This window comes from Lutra lutra, chromosome 11, assembly GCF_902655055.1.
Source record: "Lutra lutra chromosome 11, mLutLut1.2, whole genome shotgun sequence".
NCBI lineage: Eukaryota > Metazoa > Chordata > Mammalia > Carnivora > Mustelidae > Lutra > Lutra lutra.
In genome coordinates, this window is record NC_062288.1 from 34424498 (window position 1) to 34450888 (window position 26391).

General features: G+C 38.6%; 1 protein-coding gene across 8 annotated transcripts in view; it reads left to right on the plus strand.

Annotated features, from left to right (window-relative positions):
- The first annotated feature begins 5607 nt into the window (after nucleotides 1-5607).
- The window catches only part of CFAP69 (cilia and flagella associated protein 69), a 57461-nt gene continuing 36677 nt past the window's right edge, over nucleotides 5608-26391 (plus strand). For 2 of the 8 annotated variants that reach the window (XM_047694972.1, XM_047694973.1), the window contains exons 1-5: nucleotides 5608-5967; nucleotides 17088-17147; nucleotides 18700-18765; nucleotides 21383-21492; nucleotides 23599-23675. In XM_047694972.1, the coding sequence (XP_047550928.1) occupies nucleotides 5848-5967; nucleotides 17088-17147; nucleotides 18700-18765; nucleotides 21383-21492; nucleotides 23599-23675 (433 nt within the window). In that variant the 5' untranslated portion in view covers nucleotides 5608-5847. The other 6 variants (XM_047694974.1, XM_047694975.1, XM_047694977.1 and 3 more) reach the window with 6 other exon arrangements.

A 26391-nucleotide genomic window follows, 5' to 3' on the forward strand; every position in this document is an offset into this window, starting at 1 on the left:
AATCAGAGCAAGTCAGGTCTGTTAGAGACCTTGAATAATTAATGTCATTGAAATAAACTTGTCTGGTTAATCCTGCTCCACCGTAAAGATGGTTCTCTCCTGGGGGTACTACCTATAACCTCCCAACATGTAAATACAGTAGTTTTTAGTTTTAAAAGCTTGAGGGCATTTTCATGTCATAGACTATTCCTATGTCATGGGACTGAAGCTTTGATCAGGCAAAAATTGCTCCGTAAATTCATTTCATTTACATATTACCATTGATTGAGTTTCCCCATTAAGCAGGAACAGCTCCTCCACGTTCTTATTTTAAAATCATTTGCAATTTGGATTATGAGCACATTTTTTACTTAGAAATCACTGACTTCAGAGGGGGCTATTCTTTCACCTTTGTTTTCTGTTCCATGTATTTCTTTTTTTTTTTAAAGATTTTATTTATTTGACAGAGAGAGATCACAAGCAGGCAGAGAGGCAGGCAGAGAGACAGGAGGAAGCAGGCTCCCTGCTGAGCAGAGAGCCCGATGCGGGGCTCGATCCCAGGACCCTGAGATCATGACCTGAGCCGAAGGCAGCGGCTTAACCCACTGAGCCACCCAGGCGCCCCTGTTCCATGTATTTCTTACCGCTAAATTTGAACTAATGGTTCTGTTGGAAAAAAGTAATTACTTTTGTTTCTCTCTTAGGCTTTGTTTCTGTAACAATCAACCTGAAAGATTTTTTTTAAATACTAAAGTAGATGAAATTCCAGCTTTATATATTTTCTTTCTGTTACATAATTCCCCTGAAGCTAACCTACTAAGACTATACTCTAATTACATTTTCTTATGTGCTATAAAAATTCTCTGTTTAAAATAGATTACACTGACTCACAAAGAAATAACATTTGCTTGAACATTTGGAACATCTGGCATTAGTTTAGAGACTACCAAATTCATATGTAATCTAAAATACTTAATAGAAACATTCTTAAGTTGCACTAATGCATAATTATAATTTTACTAAACATTGCTAATTAGGCAGTGTGCAAACAAGCATCAGAAAAAATATCAGAAGGACGGTGTTATTTCTTAATATTACATTTATTTATGTTAAAAATACACTTATTTTAAAAGTAAAAAATCTGGAACTCACAATGTACTATATGTTGGCTAACTGAATTTCAGTAAAATAAAAAGTAGAAAATGTACATAGCTCAATATATCATTAAAACATTTAATCTACTGCTTTAAAGAGATTGCAATTTGTAACCTTAACAGAGATGTTAAATTCTGCAAAATTGCTACAGAATGAAGCATTTCTATTACTTCTCATATGTTTGTTTACTATTATCTTTTTACCATTTCAATAGTTAGTCATTTTATCTTTACATCCTTTTGTGTCCTAGTGTCTGGAAAATGTCCTGTGCCCTTGACTTACAGCCTTCAGAAATCTGTATTAAAGAAGATTCCATGAATAATGATTAAACTTAAATTCGCTACCTAATTTAAATACTTAAGACTTTTTTAAAAAATACCTTATTCATTTGAGAAAGAGAGAGAGAGGGAGGGAGGGTGGGAAAGAAAAAGGAAGAGAGAATCTGAGAGGGGGAGAGAGAGAAGGGCAGGAAAGGAAGAGGGACAGAAAATCTGAAGCAGATTCCCCAGTAACACAAAGCCTGATGTGGGTCTTGATCCCACAACCACAAGAACATGACGTGAGGTGAAACCAAGAGTCACTTAACCAACTGAGCCGCCCAGGTGCCCCCACTTAAAGCTTTTTAAAAGCTTAATTGGTACACTTAACAAAAAGAAAACAAATACACCCAATATCATCATCAGTAAGAAAACAAAGGACATGGAAAATACACAGATGGAATATTCTGTGAAAGGCAGTTTTTTTTTTTTTAAGATTTTATTTGTTTGACAGAGAGAGATCACAAGTAGACAGAGAGGCAGGCAGAGAGAGAGAGAGAGAGAGAAAAGCAGGCTCCCTGCTGAGCAGAGAGCCCGATGCGGGACTCGATCGCCAGGACCCTGAGATCATGACCTGAGCTGAAGGCAGTGGCTTAACCCACTGAGCCACCCAGGCGCCCTGTGAAAGGCAGTTTTATGGAGATTGTTAAAACTACTCCAAAATAGGAGCACCTGTGTGTCTTAGTCATTGGGCGTCTGCCGTTGGCTTGGGTCATGATCTCGGGGTCCTGGGACTGAGCCCCATGAAGGGCTCCCTGCTCAGCAGGGAGTCTGCTTCTCCCTCTCCCTCTAATCCCCACTCATCCTCTGTCTGTCAAATAGATAAATAAAATCTTAAAAAAAAAAAACTACTCCAAAATAATACTAATGAAAACACACACACACTAGACCAATGTTTCTCAATTTTAATGTGCATACTAGTCACCTGGCAATCTAGTTTAAATGGAGATTCTGCTTCACTGGGTCCCTCCTGGGGCCAGAACTTCTGCATTCCTAGCAAGCACGTAGGTAGTGCTTATGTAGGTAGTTCAAGGACCCCATCTTGAGAAACAGGGACTCATGTTTACCTTACTCTGGGTAGCTTAAGAAATGCTTTAATTTGGTTTCAAATCCAATTTAAAAAATAGTTTATAATTTAATGAATATTTATTGAGTACTGTTCACCAGACCAGGAGCATAACATTACGGAGCAACTTGTTCCACATGCGAAACCTTGGATCCCACTCAGACTAACTGAAGCTGACTCTGAAGGTGGGGCTCAGGAGTTGGTTTTAATTAGCTTTCCAGACGGTTCTGACACATGCTAAATTTTGAGAAACACTACTCTAGATACTATGTTGAGGGTTTGGAGTGCAAATGTGAATAAAAGATTCTCCTTGCTTTCAAAAGTCGCTGGTAGCAAGGGGCTGGGCAGCTGGGTCAATAAATATCACTATGTGGTGAGTATAAAATCGAATGACAAAGTGGCATCTAACAGAGGATATAAAGAAGGTTCCCCCCGAAAGTCACATGAGCTGAGTTTCATAATGCGCTAGACATCTGCAGACAGTCCCATGTACTACATATCCAGAGGTAAGGCAGGAAGAAGCTTGGTAGTTTCATAAAACAACAAATAATTCAGTCAACAAGGCTTGAATGTGGAGTGTTGGGACTTTCATCCTGGTTGCTTCTCACCTGGTCCCTTCTCACTCTCAGAGTAAACCAAGTACCATTAGAGGTTAAAAAAAAAAAAAAAAAATGGAATCTTTTAACCTACCAGGTAAGGGAACCCATTTCTACGAAGAATTTCACTGAGAAGGAGAAGAGTTTTTTGTTGTGTTTTTTTTTAGATTTTATTTATTTGTTTGACAGAGAGAGAGATCACAGGTAGGCAGAGAGGCAGGCAGAGAGGAAGGGAAGCAGGCTCCCTGTTGATCAGATAGCCCGATGTGGGGCTCGATCCTAGGACTCCGGGATCATGACCTGAGCTGAAGGCAGAGGCTTTAACCCACTGAGCCACCCAGGCGCCCCAGGAGAAGAGTTTTTAAGTGCTAGAAAGGGAAAGCTCATGGGAGTTATGCTAATTAAGCATTGGAAACTGGTGCTCTGGATATAGGACAGAATGAATATATAGGTTTGTAAACAATTGAAGTAAAATAAAAATCCTTGGGTTCATATGTCAGGAAAGTGTCTGCAATTAAGTCAATAAGGAGAGTGTGACTTTCCAGTCACACTGAGTTTTATGGACCCTTACCAGATTCCGCCTGTTGTGCTAAAACACAATAGTCAGTTGATAACCCCTAGATAAACTCTGCTTTAAGTGGAAATTTTTTCTTCACAGTCCCTCCTCTTCAACTTTCCTTCTCTTGAGATGCCAGGCTCAACACACAAAGGATAAACAAATCATCCAGTTGTCAGCTCTCTACTATCTTGGTTTTGGGTGCCATTCTCACAGAATTCCAGTGTGTTTATTCAAGTGACTTGTCTCCTTTTGATGTGGAATACTCGGAATGTGCAACAGCAATTTAGCTGATGTTAATACACTTGACACACCCTTTACACTCCCCTGGAGTAATAGCAACCTTAGACATACTGAACCCACCTCTAGGTGTAAGGTCTGAGAGGAGCTCTAAAAACACCAATGAGTAGCTGTGAAGATAAAAGAAAAAAAAAGAATGCTCAAGTTGAGTCAAGGGAGTTAGAAGAAGGGAAGAGTGGTCAACAGGGTAAAATACTAAAGATAAGTACAGCAAGATGAGGACAGGAAAGTGTCCAGACTTTGACCACAAGTGTTGGTGACCTCAGGGCAGTTTCAGGGAACCGGAGATGAGAAAAGTGGATGATGAAGGTAAGTGAGGAAACAGTTACTAGAAACACTTAATTCTTTCAAAAAAGGTTGGTTGCTTTGGCTATGATTTACAAGTGCTGCCATGCCCAATCTAGTTTTTCTGTTTGTTTCTTTTTTTAAAGATTTTATTTATCTATTTGACAGGGAGAGAGACAGCGAGAGAGGGAACACAAGCAGGGGAGGCATGAGAGGGAGAAGCAGGCTTCCCGCTGAGCAGGGAGCCCACAGCAGGCCTCCACCCCAGGACCCTGGGACCGTGACCTGAGCCAAAGGCAGAGGCTTAACCGACTGAGGCACCCAGGCGCCCCTTTCTGTTTCTTTTTATTTGTATTCCCAGAAATGTCATTCAGTCAAATGTCAAATGTTTGAAATGGTTAAGGAACCTTAGAAATCACTCATCAACCAGCTCATTCTACAAATGAGAGAAATGCTGGGAGGTGAAGTGAAACTTATTTTCACGTAGTTTGTTATATGTAATTTTTAAGGCCATACACTTTCTAGACAATATAAAAACGCACGTTTAAATCTTGAAGAGATTCTAAAGGCTAAAAAAAAAAGATTAAAAGGTTTAAAGTATTTTAAGATACGTTTTCATAGCCACAGTTTTGGGGGTGATTAAGTTGATTATTATCATGAGCAGCTTTCCGTTAAAATCTCTATCCTGTGTCATAACTCAGGATACGATGGATAGGTAACACGATAATAATAAAGATAATGATAATCCTGACCCTTTTACCTGGGTAATTATTATACAAAAAGCACGACTTTATAAAACTACCATATCATTCTATCCTCTCACAACAATGCTACTGCTAAGAAAAGTGAAAAACTGACGAGGAAAGAAGGGAAAAGTGGGGCTTCCGTGGGTTAAGGTGCTCTAGAGTCCATGATTTGACTCAAAAGCCTATAACACTGGGTACAATGCCTTGTTCGTTATTTAACTGTCTGGTAGAGCCACTAAAGTACAGAAGAGGTAAAAGGCAGGGAACGTCGGTGACACTGGTCGCTTCTCTACGACGAGATAAACTGCTCCGCTTCTAACACTTTGTATCCAGCATCCAACACTCTCGTGTCCGCCATCCACCTGTCATCTCTCCATCCACTCATACTGATTTAAGAAGGCCCCGCGCAAACTAGCAAGACTGAGACACACAACGCCAAGGCAACGCTGCACACTGCTACGTACCTACGTGCCACCTTCCCAAACGCGAGCAAACACCGCTACTGCGAGCGTAGAGACGCATTGGGGTTTGGGGTAGTTTGGCTCTCCCGGCTTCCATAAGAGCCGGCGCTTCTGCAGCCCCGGCCCCGCCCCTAGCAACGCGCTGGCTTGTTAACAACCGGCCAGCCCGCCAGAGCCCAGGTCTGCAGGTGGGCTGCGGCGGGGTGATGCGGCTCGCTTCGCGGTGGCCGGGGTCACTGTCGGACCACCGGGGCTTTTCGTGCCTCTAGCGGCTCTCAGGCGGCCTTCCCTTTTCGGTGGCGGGGCCTCTTTGGGTCCTGCAGCTAAAGGAAACAGTGTAGCACCGAAGGACCCTCCCTCCTATCCCTTACTCCGCCGCTGCAGCAATGTCGATGCCCGAGGCCGCGGCGACGGCGGAGGTCCAGGAACCCGACGGCAAGATCAAGTCCAGCAGCCCTCGCCACATCCGGGTGTTAGGGGTGTTGACTGAAGATGAGGAAGCGCAGGTAGGGGCGGTTGTCTGTGCTTTGCAATTGAGATCTGGGAGCGGGGACGAGGACTGGGGGCAGCTAGAGCAGAAATGGGGGCCGGAGTGGAAACTATCGAAGCCCGCTGGACCGAGGTTCCAAGAGCGGAGCTGATTCCTCCGAGAACTGCACCGCCTAAAGGAGGAGTTGGCTGTCGTCAGCCAACCTGTCTGGGGACTTGTGGCGCGAGCTTCTCCCGGAGCGTATTTCTAAACAAGAGCAAGCGAGGTTTTGCCGCTCTTCTTCGGAAAAGTGTGACCGCGAATGTCCTGGGAGGCAAGGAAACGTTTTTAGTGGGGCGGGGGGGATTGATTTGATGACCATTTTGTTTGTTTGCTTATATGTAGATACCTGTTATCAAGTGATGTTCTTGATATAGGCATACATTTTCTGGTGTTTAAATTTGCTGCTACTTTAAAACCGGCACCTAGAGAGGAGGAAAACGCTGTTAAAATTAGAAATTCACGGGGCGCCTGGGTGGCTCAGTGGGTTAAAGCCTCTGCCTTCGGCTCAGGTCATGATCTCAAGGTCCTGGAATCGAGCCCCAAATCGGGCTCTCTGCTCGGCGGGGAGCCTGCTTCCCTCTCTCTCTCTGCCTGCCTCTCTGCCTACTTGTGATCTCTCTCTCTGTCAAACAAATAAAATTTAAAAATAAATTAGAAATTCGTCTCGTTTTCATATGAAATAGCAAGCTGGTGATGGAATCGGAGTGAGTCGAGAGAGAGAGAGCAGAATTTATATATTTTTATACATTTTACTGTATTTGTTTTTGGTTTTGAGTTTACTTTTATTATGAATACAAGATTAATTCTTCCTAGTTGGTCTGTTGAGATATTTCACTTTGGAACCTTCGGCCGGATCTCCGCTGGTAGCCGAGGTGTTTGGAAACTCCCAAGTCGTTAACATAGTAGGGTCCCATTGTTCCTCCCTAAAGAGTATTGATCAAACCCTAAAACGTGAATACTGTGGAGGAATCCTGCCCAGCCTCCTCACACCTGATGGCGTGGGGTCACTATGGGAATTCCTTTTGAGGTGTTGCTAGTCTCAGGCTACGTCAGGAACCCTGTCTCCTACGTCCACATCCTGGAACCTTGGAGAGTTCTTTGGGAGTGGCAAGTTGATTGGGGACCTCTTCTTTGGGATTAAGTTTGAGCTGAGTACTGTCTGATATTTACACTGTAGTAACCGGAGTAACAGCACTTTTGATGAGGAGGAGCGGGTGCTAGGGGAATTTATCTAATCAGTTTTGTGGAAATATTCCAGTCGGGCGGGAAGAAGGACTTTCAGGAACAGCAACTCTCCACTTCCAAGGCTGCAGGGGGTCTCAACTCTACCACTAGTCTCCTAGACACAGCACAACTGAGAAGTAGGTGAATTTGGTATCTGATGGCTCTCCTTGTTCCTTCACCTAAGAAAGGTGGTGGGGAGCACGGTGGGGAAAGCAGAAGGGCAGGGGAGGTGGCAAGGTTATAGGAGGTAGCTTAGTACGGGTTAAAAAGGAAAATACTTTTAGCAAGCCATTGCCAAAATAGTCCACAATATAAAGCAAAACAAGTAAACCTGTGTGTATGTGTATTTTCTCCCTTCCCTTTCTTTTTTCCTCTGCTTTCATTATTACCGCTCCTTCCAGAGCCTTGGATTGTCATCCAGAAGAAATAGATTTCTATTAGAGTTCCTAGCTTGTTGATAACTATTTGTAGAAGCATTAACATTTTTTTTAAATTACTGGAGCAGAAGAAGGCAGATTCTCTCAAAAGAAATGAAATAAATTAAAACTTTTTAGAGCTGGGAGAAATGATCATTCAGCCTTTTGGGGTTTTATTTGTGGTTATTTTTACAAATGAGGACCCTAAGGCCCTGAGAAGTTAACAGAGTTACTCAGTTTCTTTACTCACGTAGGGTCTAGCAGTCTGTGCCATCATTAAAATGATAAACTTTTAGACTTTTGCCTCAGACCAGTGGAGCAAAGACTCTTAGAACTCTTGGAACACTTGAGAGACAGTATATCCTGGTAGCTAAAAGTGGCTTTGGAGAGTATACCTCAGTTCATTAAGCCAGCTCCATCCTATGCTTGAAATCACAAATTGTTTACTTTTATCTATTTCCTATTTATTTTTTTATAGATTTTATTTATTTATTTGACAGAGATCACAAGTAGGCAGAGAGGCAGGCAGAGAGAGAGGAGGAAGCAGGCTCCCCACGGAGCAGAGAGCCTGATACAGGGCTCGATCCCAGGACCCTGGGATCATGACCTGAGCCAAAGGCAGAGGCTTTAACCCACTGAGCCACACAGGCGCCCCTATTTCCTATTTATTTTAATGTTGCTCTCATTCTAAAGAATTGGAAGCCCTTTAGAGCAGTGCTTCTCAAACTTTAATGTGCATTTGGAACGCCTGGGGATCTTATTAAAATGCAGGCTATGATTCTGTGGGGTTAGGGAGGAGCCCCGAATTCTGCCTTTCTTTTTTTTTTCCTCAGCATAGCACATACCCTCCCCAGTGTCCCTCACCCAGCCACCCCGTCCCTCCCACACCCTCTACTTGCTCCCTCCAACAACCTCAGTTTGTTTCCTAAGAAGATTCTGCTTTTCTAACAGGTTTCCAGGTTATGATGCCATTGCAAGTGGTTGGAAGACACCATTTCCCACTCTAAGTAACAATGCTTAGTGTATTATAGCTGCAGTAGGGTATGAATAGTGCTACAGAACTTCACAGTTAACACCTGGAAAGATGTAGGAGGTAGTTTCATACGGATTCACATTATAAAACAAAATAACAATAAAACGAAATTCCCACCCTACTCCGTGGGTCAGACTATGTGGTAAAAGACAAGGGACACAAAGTGGAGTCTAAAACAGCTGCTTGATCTGTTTTCCTATCACCACAAGGTTTCAGTCAATCTTGGATTAATGTCACATCTTAGTCAACACCTCTCCCTCTCTTCCCTCTCTTCTGTTTCCCACAAATAACACTTGATTGTCCTCCTTCCTCCCTCTGAGCCCCACCCCTCTTTACGATTCCACAGTAGCTTCTTATTGCTTACCTCACCAAATATAATTGCACTGACCAAACCACTTAATTCTCTAGGCTTTGTTACCTTTTCTATAAAACAAGCCCGTGGTAGATGAGTATTCCCCAAACCTGAGTGACCATCACAGTTGTCTGAGGAGTTCAAAAAACTGTACATAGCTGGGCCCTAATTCACATCTACTGAATCATAATCCCCAGTGGAATCTGGGGAGTCTGTGGGAGTCTGGGACTTTTTAAAAAACCTCTCTCTAGTGATTTTTAGCCTCAAAAACCACTGAACTAGATGATATCCAAGGTCTCTGCCATCCTAAAGTGCCTCAAGTCTACTCTGTTGTGTTTTCAGGGTTTCCCAATGCAAAAATCTGAACAGATCTGTACTGATCTGTACTGCACAAGGTCAGAATTCTTGCTTGTTTGTTCCTAGTAGTGTCTCCCATAATCTCCCAGGATTCCCCAGTAACACCCAGCACAATACCTGGTACTCAAGAGGTGATATTATTTACTCAATGAATGCCCTTTCCTTTTTTCTGAATTTAAATCTAACCCTACCTCCAGATCCTGCCTCTCCAACATAAAGTACTCTCCCAACAGAAAGCGCTTCCCATTCATCTTCACTCTCACAGATCCTCTCATAAGTGAGTATAGTCTTAGGTCTGAGTCACACCATTTCTCCCCTAATTATCACTTGTGTTGTGTTGGCATCTGTTTCATTTGTCTAAATTTTGTCTCTGCCCCCAGAATATGGGTTCCTTAAGTGTAGGAAATTATCTTAATGCTTATGTGCCCTTCTCCCCTGTGACTCTGAGCTCAGAGTAGAAAATTTTTTAAACTTTATATCTTAATTAGTCCTCAACTTTACCATATAAACTTAGTATTATTATCCTGTTGCTGAAACTGGGGTCTTGCTTGTTATGGTCACAAGGCTAGTAACTGAGCCAGCAGGTTCCAACTGTACAACACAATGATTTCACAGGTTTGTACATGATACCATGCTCAGCACATGTGTAGCTACCATCATCACCAGATATGCTATTACAGTATCATTGACTACATTCTCTGTGCTGTCCCTCTCATCCCTGTGACTTACTCATTCTAGAACTGGAAGCCTGTATCTCCTACTGCCCTTCAGTAGGATCCCTATCCCTATCACTCTTTCCCTTTGACAACCAGTTCATTCCCTATATTTATAGGTCTGATTCTGCTTTTTGTTTATTCATTTGTTTTTTGTTAGATTCCACATATGACTGAAATCATATAGTATTTGTCTTTTCAGTTTGATTTATTTCATTTAGCATAATACCCTCTAGGTCCACCCATGTTGCCACAAATGGCATAATCTCATTCTTTTTCATGGCTGTGTAATATCCCATTGTAGGTATATGCTACATTTCTTTACCTACTCATATATCACTGAATATTTTAGTTGCTTTGTATCCTGGCTACTGTAAATAATGCTACAATAAGCATAGGGGTGCATATATCTTTTGGAATTGGTGTTTTTGTTTTCTTTTGGGTAAATACCCATGGATGGTCTTATTTGACCATATGGTAGTTTTACTTAACTTTTTGAGGAACCACCATATTGTTTTCCATAGTGGCTGTACCAATATAAACTCTACCAACAGTGTACAAGGATTCCTTTTTCTCCACATCCTCACCAACACTTGTTATTTCTTGTCTTTTTTATTTTAACCATTCTGACAGGTATAAGGTGATATCTTACTGTAATTTTGATTTTAATTTCCCTGATGATTAATAATGTTGTTGTTTTCATGTGTCTGTTGGCCATCTATCTGTCTTCTTTGGAAAAATATCATTTAGGTCCTCTGCACATTTTAAAATTGGATTGTTTGGGGGTTTTTTGGTATTGAGTTATATAGGTTCTTTATAGATTTTGGACATTAACCCCTTATCAGATATATCATTTGCAAATATCTTTTCCTATTCAGTGGTTGTCTTTTTGTTTTCTTAATGGTTTTCTTCACTGTACAAAACAAAATATTTTGATTTTATATGAAAGCAGGAGATTTTGTATGTTTTGTTCCATACCGTATCTTTAGCATCTAGAACAATGTCTGGTACAGTGTAGGCACTCAAAAAGTATTTATAGAATAAATAAATTGTGATCACTTGACTTGCATAGGAATCATGGCTGAGCTTCCTTGCCCAAATTTGCTCTACCTCTAAAAACCTCCACAATGTTCTATTTAATGTCCTATCCTGCCACTGTCTGTAATACTGCCATGGACTGTGTCATTAAACTTGCCTACCTGGTTTTGGAGTAATTGCTAGAAATAACCTCTGTGCTCAATTGAGAAGTCAGGCATAGAACTAAGGTTCAAGGAACCAGCACTCCTGCATCAAACAGACCTGCTAGCCCAGTTACTAGCTTTGTGACCTTAATAAGTAAGGCCCCAGTTTCATCAACAGGATAATAATACTAAGTTCCTATGGTAAAGCTGAGGACTAATTAAGATATAAAGTTGGTTTTTTTTTTGTTTCTTTTTTTTAAGGTGGGGAGATGGTACCTGGTTGGCTCCATTGGTAGAGGATATGATTTTTGATCTCAGGGTCATGAGTTCAAGCCCCACGTTGAGCATGCAACCTACCTAGTAGGAGAGAGAGGAAAAAAAAAAAAAGAGAGAGAGAAAGGGCGGGGGAGGGAGGAAGGAAGGAAGAGAAATGGAGAGAAAAGGAGAAAAAGGGAGAGAGAGAGAGAGAGAAAGTGCCAGACACATAAAAAAGATATAAAGTACCGGACGTATAAAAGGACCACAATAAATGTGAATTCCTTTCCCTATAATTGTTTATCAAATGAGGATTTCTCCCCTTTGACTTGTCCTTCGGTAAAATGGGAAAATAAGTTCATCCTATAACTGTAAATGAAGGTCTAATTTTCTTCAAAGCAGCGTTTTAAACTTTTGATCTTAAAAGGTTTTATTAAATGTTTTTACAATTCTCTATAACTATCTTATGATGTTAACAGCAATTATTTTGATACTTTCCTCTGTATGTCCTTTTTTGCTTCACTTTACTGTGTGCTCTCATTTACCCAAACTCTTCCAATTATTACTTGAAGCCTCTGATTTGGAAATCTCTACCCCCCAGTTTAACTTACCTCCAGCCTCAACAAAAGCCTCTTCCTTCAGCCTTTCCTGTCTCAGCAAAGGGTGTCACTACTTTGATTCCTCAAATCCAGGAGTCATCATCACCTTTTCTTCTCTCTCCCACCAAATCAAATCACTCCTTAGCTCCCACGGATTCTACCTCCTTGATGATCTTCATTCCATTCCCTTTTGTCTATCCAGTTGCTAGTACCTTAGTCAAGGCCCTTTACAGATGTCTCCCACTTCCCTTCCAGTTCATCCTAGACATTTCCAGTTCAGTCTCTACTCAGCAAACTAAATTACCCGCTTATTGTTACACTCCTCTGATTAAAGCCTGTGGAAATAAACAAAGACCACCTTAATGAGAATAAGCAGGGACTATTTAATATTCAGAGTTTACTATAGAAAGAGAGTCAGCCAGCATTACTTAATTTGGCAGAGACGCCAAGGCAGGCAGGGAAGCTTTGTAGTTTAAAAAAAAAAAAAAAAAAGGAACGATTCTAGTATGCTCTGGTTGGAGGTTGTTGCCATGGGGAAGCTGGAGGTGAGCTAACTACAAACAGGGCATTCTATGTGATTAATTTGGGAAGCATATTTGGCTTTTTCTGGTTGGTCCTACATAGCATATGAGGGGCAAAAAATAGGAAATCTGGGAGTCATTGGCCAAATCTTGCCTTTCCTGAGCAAATTGCTCCCCACTTTGGTTGCTGCAAAGATTGTAGGCAAGAGTTCTGTTGACATATGTAGTCTGGCCATTGTCTGTTTATATAGTCTCTCAAACCATTCAATAGCTTCTGAAGATCCTTACATAACACACAAGGCCTTCTGTAAAATGGAGTTGGTAATAGTAACTACCCCGTAGAATTCAATTAGGAAATACATGTAAAGTGCTTACAACTGTACCTAAAAATAGACATCGCCATCATGTTATGATCATTATTGTTATTCATGATTTTGATGTAGGAAGGATGTTAGGGTTCAAAGCCGATGGCCAAGAAAGAATTCTTCAGACATCTTTGGTGCTGAAAGGGTTTAATTAAAGCACAGGGACAGGACCATGTGCAGAAAGAGTTGCTCTGGGGTCATGAGGAGTGGCCCATTCTAGACTTTCAAGTTGGGAGGGGGTTAGAGATAGTGTTAGCCTCCCAGATATTTTTGGAAACAAGGTTTCCAGGATCCTGAGGGGGCTAGCTATTGTTAGGAAAAATCATTTATTACTGTTTAGTAAAAACTCAGTCATGAGAATCTTCAGATGTATATTGGTGGGTCATATGCTTGGAGGATGATTGCCAACGTGTATATTAGGGGGGAAGGAGAGGAGGGAGTGAAAGGAAGTTTCAAAAACAAAAACAAAAGAATTCTTTTTTTTTTTTTAAGATTTTTTTTTAAGATTTTTTAAAGATTTTTTTTTTAAGATTTTATTTATTTATTTGACAGACAGAGATCACAGGTAGGCAGAGAGGAAGGGAAGCAGGCTCCCTGCTGAGCAGAGAGCCAGAGGCGGGGCTGGGATGGCGACCTAAGCCAAAGGCAGAGGCTTTAACCCACTAAGCTACCCAGGTGCCCCTGCAAAAGAATTCTTATATGTTAAAGTAGACTTACAGGATCCTGGGGGTTGAGCTAAGATTGTCTTTTGCCCTTAGCAAAGTATTAACATTGAGGCAGCTGAGTCCCTGGAGGAATGTAACTCTGCCTATTGAATGGGCTGTAAGTAGTAAGGAAATTTAAGTTTTCTTTTGCCTTTGTTTCTATCCTTATATCAGTTTGACCTCTCCTTACCTAATTAACATCATTTGTAGCCACTATTCCCTGCACTGTCTTCTCCAACCTAGTGAGCTCCTCTCTATCCTCTCAATCCCTTATTTTCTCTTGCCTCCAGGACCTCACACATGCTATCCCCCCATCTCCATCTCTCAAACCTTCAGTTCTCTCACAAATCCTACTCCATCTTACCTCTGCATGCAAATTACTCCTGCCAAAAGCTGTCCTGTGGCTTCGTGGAGCATTTTGTAGCATGTTATCTGTATTACTTTTATTCCGTGCCAGACTGATAGCTGCTTGAGGCCAGAGCAGTGTTGTTCCCCATACTAGCACAGTTTCTGAAACATAGAAGCTGCTTATAAGTATTTGTAGAAGAAGAAATAGACTAACGGAGGGAGCGAAGGAGAAATCTTAAAAATATAATATATGCCAACCAAGTAAAACACAGAGTAGCATGAAGTAATAATGCAACAGAAATCTAAGAGGAATCTTTGCTCTAACCTTTACTACTCTTTTTTAATAAAAGCTATACCTGGGACGCCTGGGTGGCTGAGTTGGTTGAGCGGCTGCCTTCGGCTCAGGTCATGATCCCAGCATCCTGGGATCGAGTCCCGCATGGGGCTCCTTGCTCAGTGGGGAGCCTGCTTCTCCCTCTGCCTCTGCCTCTGCCTGCCACTCTGTCTGCCTGTGCTCACTCTCTCTGACAAATAAATAAATAAAATTAAAAATAAATAAATAAATAAATAAAATAAAAACTATACCTGCTTATTTGGGGAGAACAATTCTGACAATATGGGCAAAAAGAAAATTTTGCATTGACTTTTCATTTCAATATGCTTTCCAGTCTGCAAAGCCAATATCACAGAAAATCTGAAAATAAAAACTCACTATATATATTTCTCAGAGAACACAAGAGGAAAAAATAAGACAGTTGAGGTAGTGGGAGATGGCACTGTTAAAGCCCCAAATCTTGGAAGGCAAAATTGTATTCATTGAATTTTTTGGTAACTGTAAATTTAATCATTTAAACAACTTAACAGTAAAATGTAACAGTTTTTAAAGATAACCATAATAACAGGTATAGATCACTATTTATTAAATCATTTTTATTGTTAATCTTTTAAGTAAAAATCATTTTGAGTAAATTAACTCACCCAGTTACTTATTCTACAGAATTAAAATTAGAATACCTAGCTGAAAATAGTTTTTGAAAGACATTGCCTGAGATTAGAACATGAGTTTGTGATTGTGAAAGGAAAAGAAATTCTAGATTTAAGAGGCAATGGGATGATATCTATGTAGAAATGTGGAAAGGTATGTATTATAGATTTAAAGATCATAAAATACAAGGGTGTTAACACTAAGTGAACTTACATATTTACACATGTAAACAAAAAAATAAAAAGGTATTTAAATACATGCATTTATCCATGTAAACAAAGAGAAAATAATATTCAAAAATTTTTTGTATAAGTACTTAAATTTGGGATGATAGCACCTTCTGTTTCCTGCTTCACTTATCTACAAATAACTTCATATGCCAGGCCCAGTTTTTGGTGCTGGGGATGCCAAAGAAAAGGTCTTTGTCTTCAGGTGTGTTTTGGGACAGGGTGTGGTGGGGGATAAACATACAAATCATTTTAGAACAATGATGGGAACTGTAATGGGTGTGCACTTAGGGTGCTGTGGGAGCACAAGGGAAGGACATTTGTTCTATCCTTTTTCATCCCTTGGGGAGGCAACACTTGAGCTGAGTTGTGACGCGCATGTGGGAGTTAACAAAGGAGAGGAATAGGATTATCACAACAAATGAAAATAGAGGAGAGGTGAAGGGCATTAATGGGGAGAGTCACTGAATGATTTAAGTGGGTTATGGTCAGATTGGAATTTTATTATCCAGACCATAGAGTAGAAGACCATGTTGAAGTGTGTAAGAGTAGAGGCAGAGAGAACAGCAGAGAATCTTCCTCAGTGAGAGATGAAAATTGAATAAATCAGTAAGATGGCATGGGCTCAAGAAATATTTAAGATATAAAATCTATAGATCTTGGACATTCTGTTTTCATTTTCTTTTTTTTTTTTTTTAAGATTATATTCATTTATTTGAGAGAGTGCATACAAGCAAGGGGCATGGTAGGGGAGGGAGAAACAGACTCCCTGCTGAGCAGGGATTTCCCCATAGGGGGTTAGATCCCCAGACTCCAGGATCATGACCTGAGTCTGAGTTGGAAGCAGATGCTTAACAGACTGAGCCATCCAGGAGCCCCAACATTCTGTTTTCTAATGTGGATGACTGTAAGAATGCTGGTACCAACTGAGGAGAGGGGATACCTTGTTTGGGAAGGTAACCTCCTACCTATAGTTTAGAAGCAATTCTTATGTATATCTGCATAAGCAAACTCAATGTAATTTGCATGGTTGGGATGTGTAATAACTATGTGCCAGATCATTTCACTTTCCAAAGCATGCAAGTGCTATTATTCCAGATGCTTTCTTGGGCCTTTCTCTTGGGCCTTTCAGGACTAATAAAATTAAAGACAGTAAGATTATAAGATAATACTGGAATTCAAGAGATTTTTTTTTTTAAAGATTTTATTTATTTATTTGACAGACAGAGATCACAAGTAGGCAGAGAGGCAGGCAGAGAGAGAGGTGGAGGCAGGCTCCCTGTGGAGCAGAGAGCCCGATGCGGGGCTCAATCCCAGGACCCCGAGATCATGACCTGAGCTGAAGGCAGAGGCCTAACCCACTGAGCCACCCAGGCGCCCCAAGAGGTTTTGTTTTTAACTCCAAAATTTATTTACTCTTATAAGCCTTCATTCTCCCCTTTTATGTAAATTGAAGTATAATTGACATATAATGTTACATTAGTTTTAGGTATACAACATAGTCATTCCACAAATCTGTAGTTAGGCTGCACTCACCACCAAGTGCAGCTCCCATCCATCACCAGACACTATGCTATTGACTATATTTCCTATGTTGTTTGTACCTTTCATCCCTATGATATTCATTCCATAAGTGGAAGTCTATATCTCTCACTTCCCTTCACCCATTTTGCCCATCCCTCCATCATCCTCTTCCCCTCACTCTCTTTTTATCATATTTTTAAGTTGCCAAGCAATATCATATAAAAATAGTGTGTTTGATGTGATTTCTTGATTCTTATGACCCAAATTCTAAGAGGTGTGTGTATTTTTAGGGTGCTTTCAAGACCATGGACCTCAATCGTGTCATCAACCTCCTTGAAGAGACTGATAAAGTAAGCTTTTAAAGAAAATTTCCCTGCTATATCACTTATAAACTATGATTCCCTGAAAGGTAACATGTATTTCCCCAAAATAAGTCTTGTTTCTTTTTTTGTTGTTGTTGAAAACATTTCAAATAGTGTCTTATATTCAAGGACTGTTTAAATAAGTTAGTATGAATGTATTTAAACTGATAGGGAGGCTGGAGGAGGAGATTAGATTTGGTTTTGTGGGATGGGAAAATCAATCGTGGCTATAAACAGAAGGAATCATAAGGTAGAGGAAGATTCTTCTAGCCTTAATTAATTGCTTATTAACAAGTAGGATGTGGGGAGCAAGGGTAGAAAAAGCATATCGTGAGGTACTACTTAAAATTTTCTGCTATGAAATCTGGAGATATATACACATACACACACATATATACTCATAAGTAATCTATTTTGAGAGGAATCTTATACCAAATGGAATGGAGATGAAATGATTTCAGATACAAGATTCAAAGGGGAGAGTTTAGGCATTGGGAGAAAAGATAATAAATGCATTTAATGCATGCTCACACACCACACTCTCCTGACATTACCCAAGAATCAACAGAGTGCCTAAAGCCAACACAGTGTAAAATTACTACAGGGTGAAGATTGCATACTTTTGGAAAATGGGTTGATTGTGGTAGAGCCAATCAAAACCAAACAATGTCTAGTGATTAGTAGGCACAAAAATTTATTTATTGTTTTAACATCTTTTAGTTTCTACATTTTAACATAGAAAAAAAGGACAATAAAAATAATGTATCTCTTGCTGGCTGTGTTTGTTATAAAAGTTATTTTTAATTTTGAGTATACCTGCATTTTAAAAAAGGAAAACTTAACCACATAGAGCTCCTACTAGTTGTTAAATAAGAGTAGACAAAAAAAAAAAAAAATATATATATATATATATATATATATATAATGCTACAGCTTCTCACGAAGGATTTAAGAACTTTAGAAGGACAGAGTCAGTTATGTAAACAAACACATCACTGTATTGAGTTTTGTTTTGTTTTAATTGGCGGAAGATGTTTGTGCATAATTTAGAGGCTAAAAATACAATTTCTGCAGTCAGATTGTCAAATTTGACTTTTAACCCTTTCACTTATTAGCTAGGTGATTTTGGACAAATTAGTGTTTCAGCATGAGTGTCCTATTCTGGAAAAGAGATATAGTAATGATACCTTCCTAAAGGGTGGTTTTAAAAATTAATGAAATAACATGTATCTATAGTACATATATATGGAGCATGGCATAGAAAAATGCTCAGCAAATTCAAGTATCATTAATATTGTTTCTGGAAACAAATGCTGCTTTTATATTAATTTAGTTTTGATTCTCAGTTTCCCAATCAAATCTAAATGGTACATTTATTTTTACCTTCACTATTTCAGGAAACAATGCTTACATTATAACATAGTAATTTAAGAATTACTTGATAATTTTAATGACTACTTTCTTTTTATATTAAAGAAAAATTTTAAAATCTGAACAGATTTAATGGCACAAAAATACTAAAATAGATAAATTGTTTTAGGATGATTTAGAAGAAAAACAACTTAACTCTGTCAAGAAACTGGTGCAGTGTTATCAGAATGGACTTGTATCCTTTACATAAATATGTATGTTTGTTTCATTTATCCTGAAATGAGAGAATTTTTATTAGAAACTGTATTATTTTCCTCTTGCTGCTGTAACAAATTACCACAAACGTAGTGCCACAAAATAGCTTAAAGCTTTTGTCTTACAGTTCTGGAGGTCAGAAGTCCAAAGTCAGCCTCACTGAGCTAAAGTCAAGATGTTGGCAGGGCTGGTTTCCTTCTGAAAACTCTCAAAGTGAATCCCCGTCCTTGGTTTTCCCAGCTTCTAAGGTGGCTGGCATTCCTTGGCTCGTGGCCCTTAAAGTGGTACCACTCTCACCTCTGCTTCTGTGGTCACATCTTCTCTGATCCTCTCCTGCCTCTCTCTTTCCCAGGTAGGATCCCTCTGATTACTGTGGGCTGATAGGACAATCTGGGATAACTTTCCCCTCTGAAGATTTTTAATTTAATCATATCTGAAAAGTCCCTTTGCTATGTAAGGTAACATATTCACAAATCCTGGGACTTAGGCTGTGGACATCTTTGGGCAGGCCATTTTTCTGTCTACTACAGAAAATATCTAACATTTTGTGTTTTTCACAAAATTATACTTTTTGTTTTTCAGAATATAAAATTGAAGAAACAGATTAATGTACTTAATTCTGTGCAGATAATGGCAGTTTTTATAGACTTAGAGAGATAGTGGACCTAGTTAGGAGGGCAAAGTCAAAGTCTTGTTTTTACCAATTTACTTGATTAGTTGTAATGTTGATAAACTTCTTCTCACCCTTATAAGATGGAGATAACAGCACCCATGAGGTGGTTAGGAAGACTAAATGAGCTAATGTACATGTAAGTGCATGATAACCAACCAGTACAGTATTATATAAATATGTTATCCCCCAGTACATATCACCTGATCAGAACATATGGAAACCAGTGCAATCCAAAACTATCTGTGCTTAAGAACCAGTTTATGGGGGCGCCTGGGTGGCTCAGTGGGTTAAAGCCTCTGCCTTCGGCTCAGGTCATGATCCCAGGGTCCTGGGATCGAGCCCCGCATCGGGCTCTCTGCTCAGCGGGGAGCCTGCTTCCTTCTCTCTCTCTCTGCCTGCCTCTCTGCTTACTTGTAATCTCTGTCTGTCAAATAAATAAATAAAATCTTTAAAAAAAAAAAAAAAGAACCAGTTTATGGGTGGTGGTGGTGGTGGTGGTTGTTACAAGCTTTGCATATAACTTAGCTATTACAGAAGGCAATACAGTTGTCACAGAAAACTCACTTTCTGTAGTCATCTTATCACGGACTGGTAACAGAGAATTTCAGAACTGGCAGTGGTCTATAGAGCACCCCTTCAGTAGTATTGATCTCCACAACCTCCAGGAGTTTTCTAAAGAAGATATAAGTCTCTAATATTAGGTTGTTTCAGTATTTCAAACATCTTAAGGATCACATTCAGGGAAATATGCCTTAAATTTTTATTTTAATTCTTTCCTTGCTTTATTTTAACCTTCTTTTAATGGATTTGTTATGCCCATCAGTTACCTGAGGGCTTGTGGATGTTGAGCATTATTTATTGGTGGCCAAAAAAGTCTACTAGCAAGTGATTTCTTTCCCTATCTTACCCTGATACCTCAATACCTCCATCATTTTTTACTTCTTCACATTAGAGAGTTGGTGGCAAATGGCTTTTTTTTTTTTTTTTTTTTTTTTTTTTTTTTTAAGTAGACTCCATACTGGAGCTTGAACTCATAACCCTGAGAATAGAGATCAAGAGCTGGAATTGGTTAACTGACTGAGCTGTCCAAGTGCCCCCAAATGGTTCTATTTCTGATGGCCCTTCTTAGGCTGCCTTTATATATGATAAAACATAAAGGAAAAATAAATTAGAGAAGTATCTTGGTCACTTCCATGGGTAGTTAACAGAGGTTTGTACTTCCAATATATCCAGATTCCCCATCTTTTCCTAAAAAGGTCCTAGAAAGAGACTAGAAGTGATAGGATTCAACCAAAGAAGTATGTCACAACTATCATGTTTCCTTGGCTGTAAAAGAAAATTTGTGAAATGTGTTTATGTACCAGTGGGTTTTTTAAATAGATAAAAGGTGCTGTTATTTCAAGATTTAGAAGAGGTAAATTTTGCTTTTATACTAGTTTTAAATGAAATAAAATCTCAGTTTACACCTTAAAAACAAGGAAATGCATCTGAATAAAGTTAATAAAATAAAGTAAGGTAGGTTTGGGTTGTTTATTCTGGAGCAGTATATGTTTTGTAAGTGAGTGGGGGAAAGATGAAAGATAAAAGTGAGTCATTAACAGTTTTCAGTGTGTTATTACTTATCGCCAATAGTTACTGATCAGCTGAATCCATGGTATAATAGTTCATAATCAAATTCTAAAGATATGATGAGAAGAGAAAACAATATTTTGAAAAAAGGTTACTGAGGCAAAAATTAAATAATGATCCTAAGACAAATATGGTTCTAATTTTTCCTATTTAGGGTTCAAAATTAGTATAATTAAACCATTGTCAACCACATTTAACAAAATAGATGGAATTCTATAGACTTTCTTGATAGAAGTCTGTAAAGAATATGGTAATTTTTAATCTTAATTTTATTTCTTAACTAAAAATATTAAAGCCCCTAAGGGATTTAGCACAAATATTTAAAATTTTGAATCTGTGTGCAGAAAAAATTGAAAACCAGCCCCACTTTATAGAATCTGCATTTAATATCCTAAAATTATGTGGGTAAGTTATTTTTCTTTAACTTTACTTTACATTAGCATGCAGTATTTTATTATGCTTTATTTTATATTACAAAGATATACAGTATGGTATGGTAAAGTAATAACTCAGAAAACCTCACCTGATCACTTGATTCCAGTTGATATTTCAAAGGCAGTCAATTTTATTGTAGTCCAAGATAGCCACAAGAGATTAAACTGTAAGTATATTAAAAAGTTTTGTCATTATTAGTTGTTCTCAAGTGAATAATTAATGTGAAGTGAAAGCAAGAAATTGTGATTTTTTTAGGAGAACTTTTGAGAAAATTTATGAACACTTCTAAGTAGTTTCAGTCTAGTTTTTTTTTCTCTTTACAAAACTTGATTCTCCAATGCATATTAAGTTCTGAGTCATGTTTTATTGATTTTTCAAATTTGAATGAAGAATAAAATGTCACCAGTCATTTCTGGTATATATTTTTATGTTAATTAGAGGTCAGCATTATAAAATTAATATACCCTATCCTCCATATTATTGTTTCTCCAACCATTTGGGGGAACTAGTAATATCTTCAGCTTCTTTGCTGCCACATAGTAAGTAATCCAAATATACATTAAAATACCCATTTTTAGTTTTCAATATAATAGAGTAGAGGAGATTTCTTAAAGTAGGTATAAACATTTCCATTAGTTTAACCTTCTAAATCTTTCTACCAATTTAATTTTTAAATAGCATGTTTCTTTTAGCATACAAATAATATTAGGACTACATATATATGGTAGTTTTTACTCTTTTAGATTTTGTAGCAATAATATTTAAAAATTTTATAACTATATACACTTAATTTTTTTTAAGATTTTATTTATTTATTTGACAGAGAGAGATTACAAGTAGGCAGAGAGGCAGGCAGAAAGAGAGAGAGGGAAGTAGGCTCCCTGCTGAGCAGAGAGCCTGATGTGGGGCTCGATCCCAGGACCCTGAGATTATGACCTGAGCCGAAGGCAGAGGCACAACCCACTGAGCCACCCAGGTGCCCCATATACACTTAATTTTTTTGCTATCTGAACAAAATAATCAAAAATAACTAATCAGATGCTTTTACCATGCCTTAGTTTTTAATATAGACTGTGAAAAATAAAGAAATAAATTATTGCTCTGGTGCTTTTAAGGAACTTTTATGTACTAATTGGAAATTACTATTATATTGATGTGAGATTATGTTATCATTTCAAACTTCAAGGCTCTGAAAGTCCTAGAATACCAGGCCTATAAGCATGACTTTGAGAAATGCCAGCGAAGAGCTCCACCAAGAACTGGTTTTCTATAAAAGCTGTGATTGAATGTTTTCTTACATAAAGTGACATACTTTTGAATTGTACTCCTTACTTTCCCTCATATTTCACAATTATTCACATTATTTAATTTTTTTCTCCTTTCCTAATTTCTGCTTTCATCATGTATTTCTCCACACCTCACCCTCACTTGATCCCCTTCTCAAGACTTTCTTGGGGGATAAAAACATTGAAAATAAAAATAAAACCTAGCCTTCCTGTTTTGGCTTCTGTGTAGTATGTTTTCTTACTACATCAGAAGTTTAATGTGTACGATTTTCATAACCTTTTGAGAGGAAAACTCTTCTAATGCTTTGTCTTTTAGATTGTTTCCTTTGGTAGAAAAGAAAAAAGTTTGAGGACCAGAAGAAGTAATTTAAGAGTTCTTCACTTTAGAGATCCAACAAGGAGCTGGATAACAATTAATCAGTTATTGGTTTCAAATGAAAAATTCTAACAAACATTAAAAAATGAATCTCTGTGGCATTTATAAAATTGTCCTTTTCATAGCTAGCCTTTGAAATATCTTGAAATTTTTTTCTTGAAAAACATGAAAAAAAAGTCCTATAGAGATCTCACTGATATGATGAATTTGAGAAACAAGACAGAGGACCATAGGGGAAGTGAGGGAAAAATGAAACAAGAGGAAACCACAGAGGGAGACAAACCATAACAGACTCTTAATCTCAGGAAACAAACTGAGGGTTGCTGGAGGGTAGGGGGATGGGAGAGATGCAAATGATGGTTCAGTTAAGGACTTCATTAAATATAACTCCTGCATTCTTCATTCTTATTGAAGCTTGCCATTTTTGAAAAAGAAAGTATCAGATGAAATAACATATGCTGAAGATACTGCTAATTCAATCGCGCTTCTGGGTAAGTTAAGATTTCTTCAGGTAGAGAGGTATAGCATCTGACAGGCCCTACTGACAAGAAAGAAATGTTTTAGCCACTAAGTCTTAGAGTATTCTTTCATATGTAGGTTCTTTTCTTGTTTCTGGTTGGGAATTAGTCATAGTGTGCTTGATGATAATTTTTGCGTTGTTTTCTACTGAGGCATTTTATGATACCAACAAGATTCTATGTTCCTTAATTGAAGGACTGACAGATGCTTTTTTGTCTTGATGTTATTTAGTTTATTGAAATATTTAACTTAAATCAGAAGTATATGTACCTCTCAATAATCACAAAAATGTTTTCAACATTAAACTTTAATAATTGCTAGAATCTAATTAATTGCTAGAAGCACTGAGATCCAAATTATCCATTAAATAATCTAGAATTGTAAATAAAAAATCATAAAATGGTAAAACATTAATCCTTTTATATCTGTATAAGTTTCATAGTCTTCAATGGTAGATATTCTGGGAGAAATTATTATGGCCTAAGAGTGGATAAAGATGCCAAGGAAATCAGAATAAACATGGGGAGTAAGATAAGATGACTGCAAGGAACAAGTGGGCTGAACTAACGGGAAACTTTAATTCTGTGAATCCCTAGCATCAAAATTTACACTGGGAAGCCAACCCTCAAGAGGACATGAGAATATTAACAGATAAAAGATGTAGTTTTCATTGATAACATTAAAAAATTTCTCTGTTGCCCTTACTATTTTTAAAAGTTGCCTCTAAGAGTGTTGGTGGGCATTTGCATGATAAATACATGCTCTTTCTTACTGTGTCAGTCTGCTCTCTACTGAAGAACAGCTTGCCTGCCTTAGAAACTTGAAGTAAGTATGAACTCTTAGCTTAAAATGAGCTCCCTTCACTCATTGTTGACTGCAAGTGCTACTGTCCTATCCCTTGTTTTTTGATTGCTGGCAACTTGAGTTTAAACTAAAATAACACTATAGATTATAATGGGTTTAACAAAAGCTGTTCCTTTTTACTAATACCTTCCAGTTTCTACTTAGTAGTGGTTAATCATATTAACTTTTCTCTTAAGTGATAGTTATTTCTGATTCAAGAGTAGGATTTTGGGGGCGCCTGGGTGGCTCAGAGGGTTAAGCCTCTGCCTTCGGCTCAGGTCATGATCTCAGGGTCCTGGGATGGAGCCCCACATTGGGTTCTCTGCTCGGCGGGGAGCCTACTCCCCCCTTACTCTCTCTGCCTGCCTCTCTGCCTACTGGTGATCTCTCTCTCTCTCTCTCTCTCTCTCTCTCTCTCTCTCTCTGTCAAATAAATAAATGAAATCTTAAAAAAAAAAAAAGAATAGGATTTTGGAAATGTATGAGGGAAAAAGTTGGTACTCTGTCCTGAGATTATAAAACAGGATATTGTGAGAAATGATCTAAATTTACAAGAACTAAAAGGGTAGAGAAGCAGATGAGAAACCTTACAATTTCCCATAAATTTAGACATTTGTTTAGTTTTGTTGGAAAATTTTAGTTGTTCCTGTTGACTAAATTTTCCCAAAACATAGTGATTTTTCAACATGAAAGGAAGTATCAAAAAAAAAAAATAAGGGAATGGTCTTGAAACTGTCTTCTTTTTTTCTCCTCTTTTAGTGGTATCTTTTGCAGACAGATTTTCCTAAAGCAAGGGTGAGGTTCTCCTATCTACTTCCTCCTGTCCATTTGCATCCCCACTCACTGATCATTTCCAGAAGTGAACATTATGCAAGTCCTAATGCAAAACAGGAGTGTTTCAGGAACATTATCTGTTTCCCTCACAGAATCCCCCCACATCTGGTTCAGCCGTGAAGCTGATTTTCCCAACTCCAGTTGTCCCAGGCATGCAGAGGACACAGAACATTTCCAGAATTCCATGGATCATTTTTGGTTTCTCTTAGGGATAAGTTGTAGTTGATCAGAGCAAGAACAAACCAGTCTGAAGTATAGGCTGAAGCCAGTTCAGAAATAATTTAGATATGCCTTAAAAAGAACCCTCCCAATCCTTCATCTCCACCAAGATAACTTGAACATGAAACTATTACAGGTAGGGCAAAGATTGCCCAGAAACTCTTTGTTTTCCATTCTATTAGCAAATTGAAAAGCAGAGCTCACTTGGAACTTCTCTAAGCAAAGGATGCATTATTAGGGGCAACAAATTACTGATTCTTTAGTTAAAGAGAAATATGTTAACCCATATCTTGCCAGAATAATAATAGTAACTTACTATATGACAGACACTATTCTCAGCTTTTTTTCATATTAATTCCCACAACAATCTTTAAAATAGTAACTATTGTTATACACATTTTATAGATGAGAAAAGTAAGACACAAGTTTACATAGGTAGTAAGTAGCAGAGCCATTATTTAATCTTAAACAGTCTGGTTCCAGCATTTATGTTATTAACCACCATTCTTTTCTTCCTGGGAAGGAGAGGCTGAGTTGATTGAGGGGCCAATGTTATAATGATAGTTCCAAGATATTTCACGTATGCATGTGTGCATGTATAAAATTACATGGTCCTGGGGTGCCTGGGTGGCTCAGTGGGTTAAAGCCTCTGCCTTCGGCTCAGGTCATGATCCCAGGGTCCTGGGATCGAGCCCCACATCAGGCTCTTTGCTCAGCAGGGAGTCTGCTTCCCCCTCTCTCTCTGTGCCTGCCTCTCTGCCCACTTGTGATCTCTTGTCTGTCAAATAAATA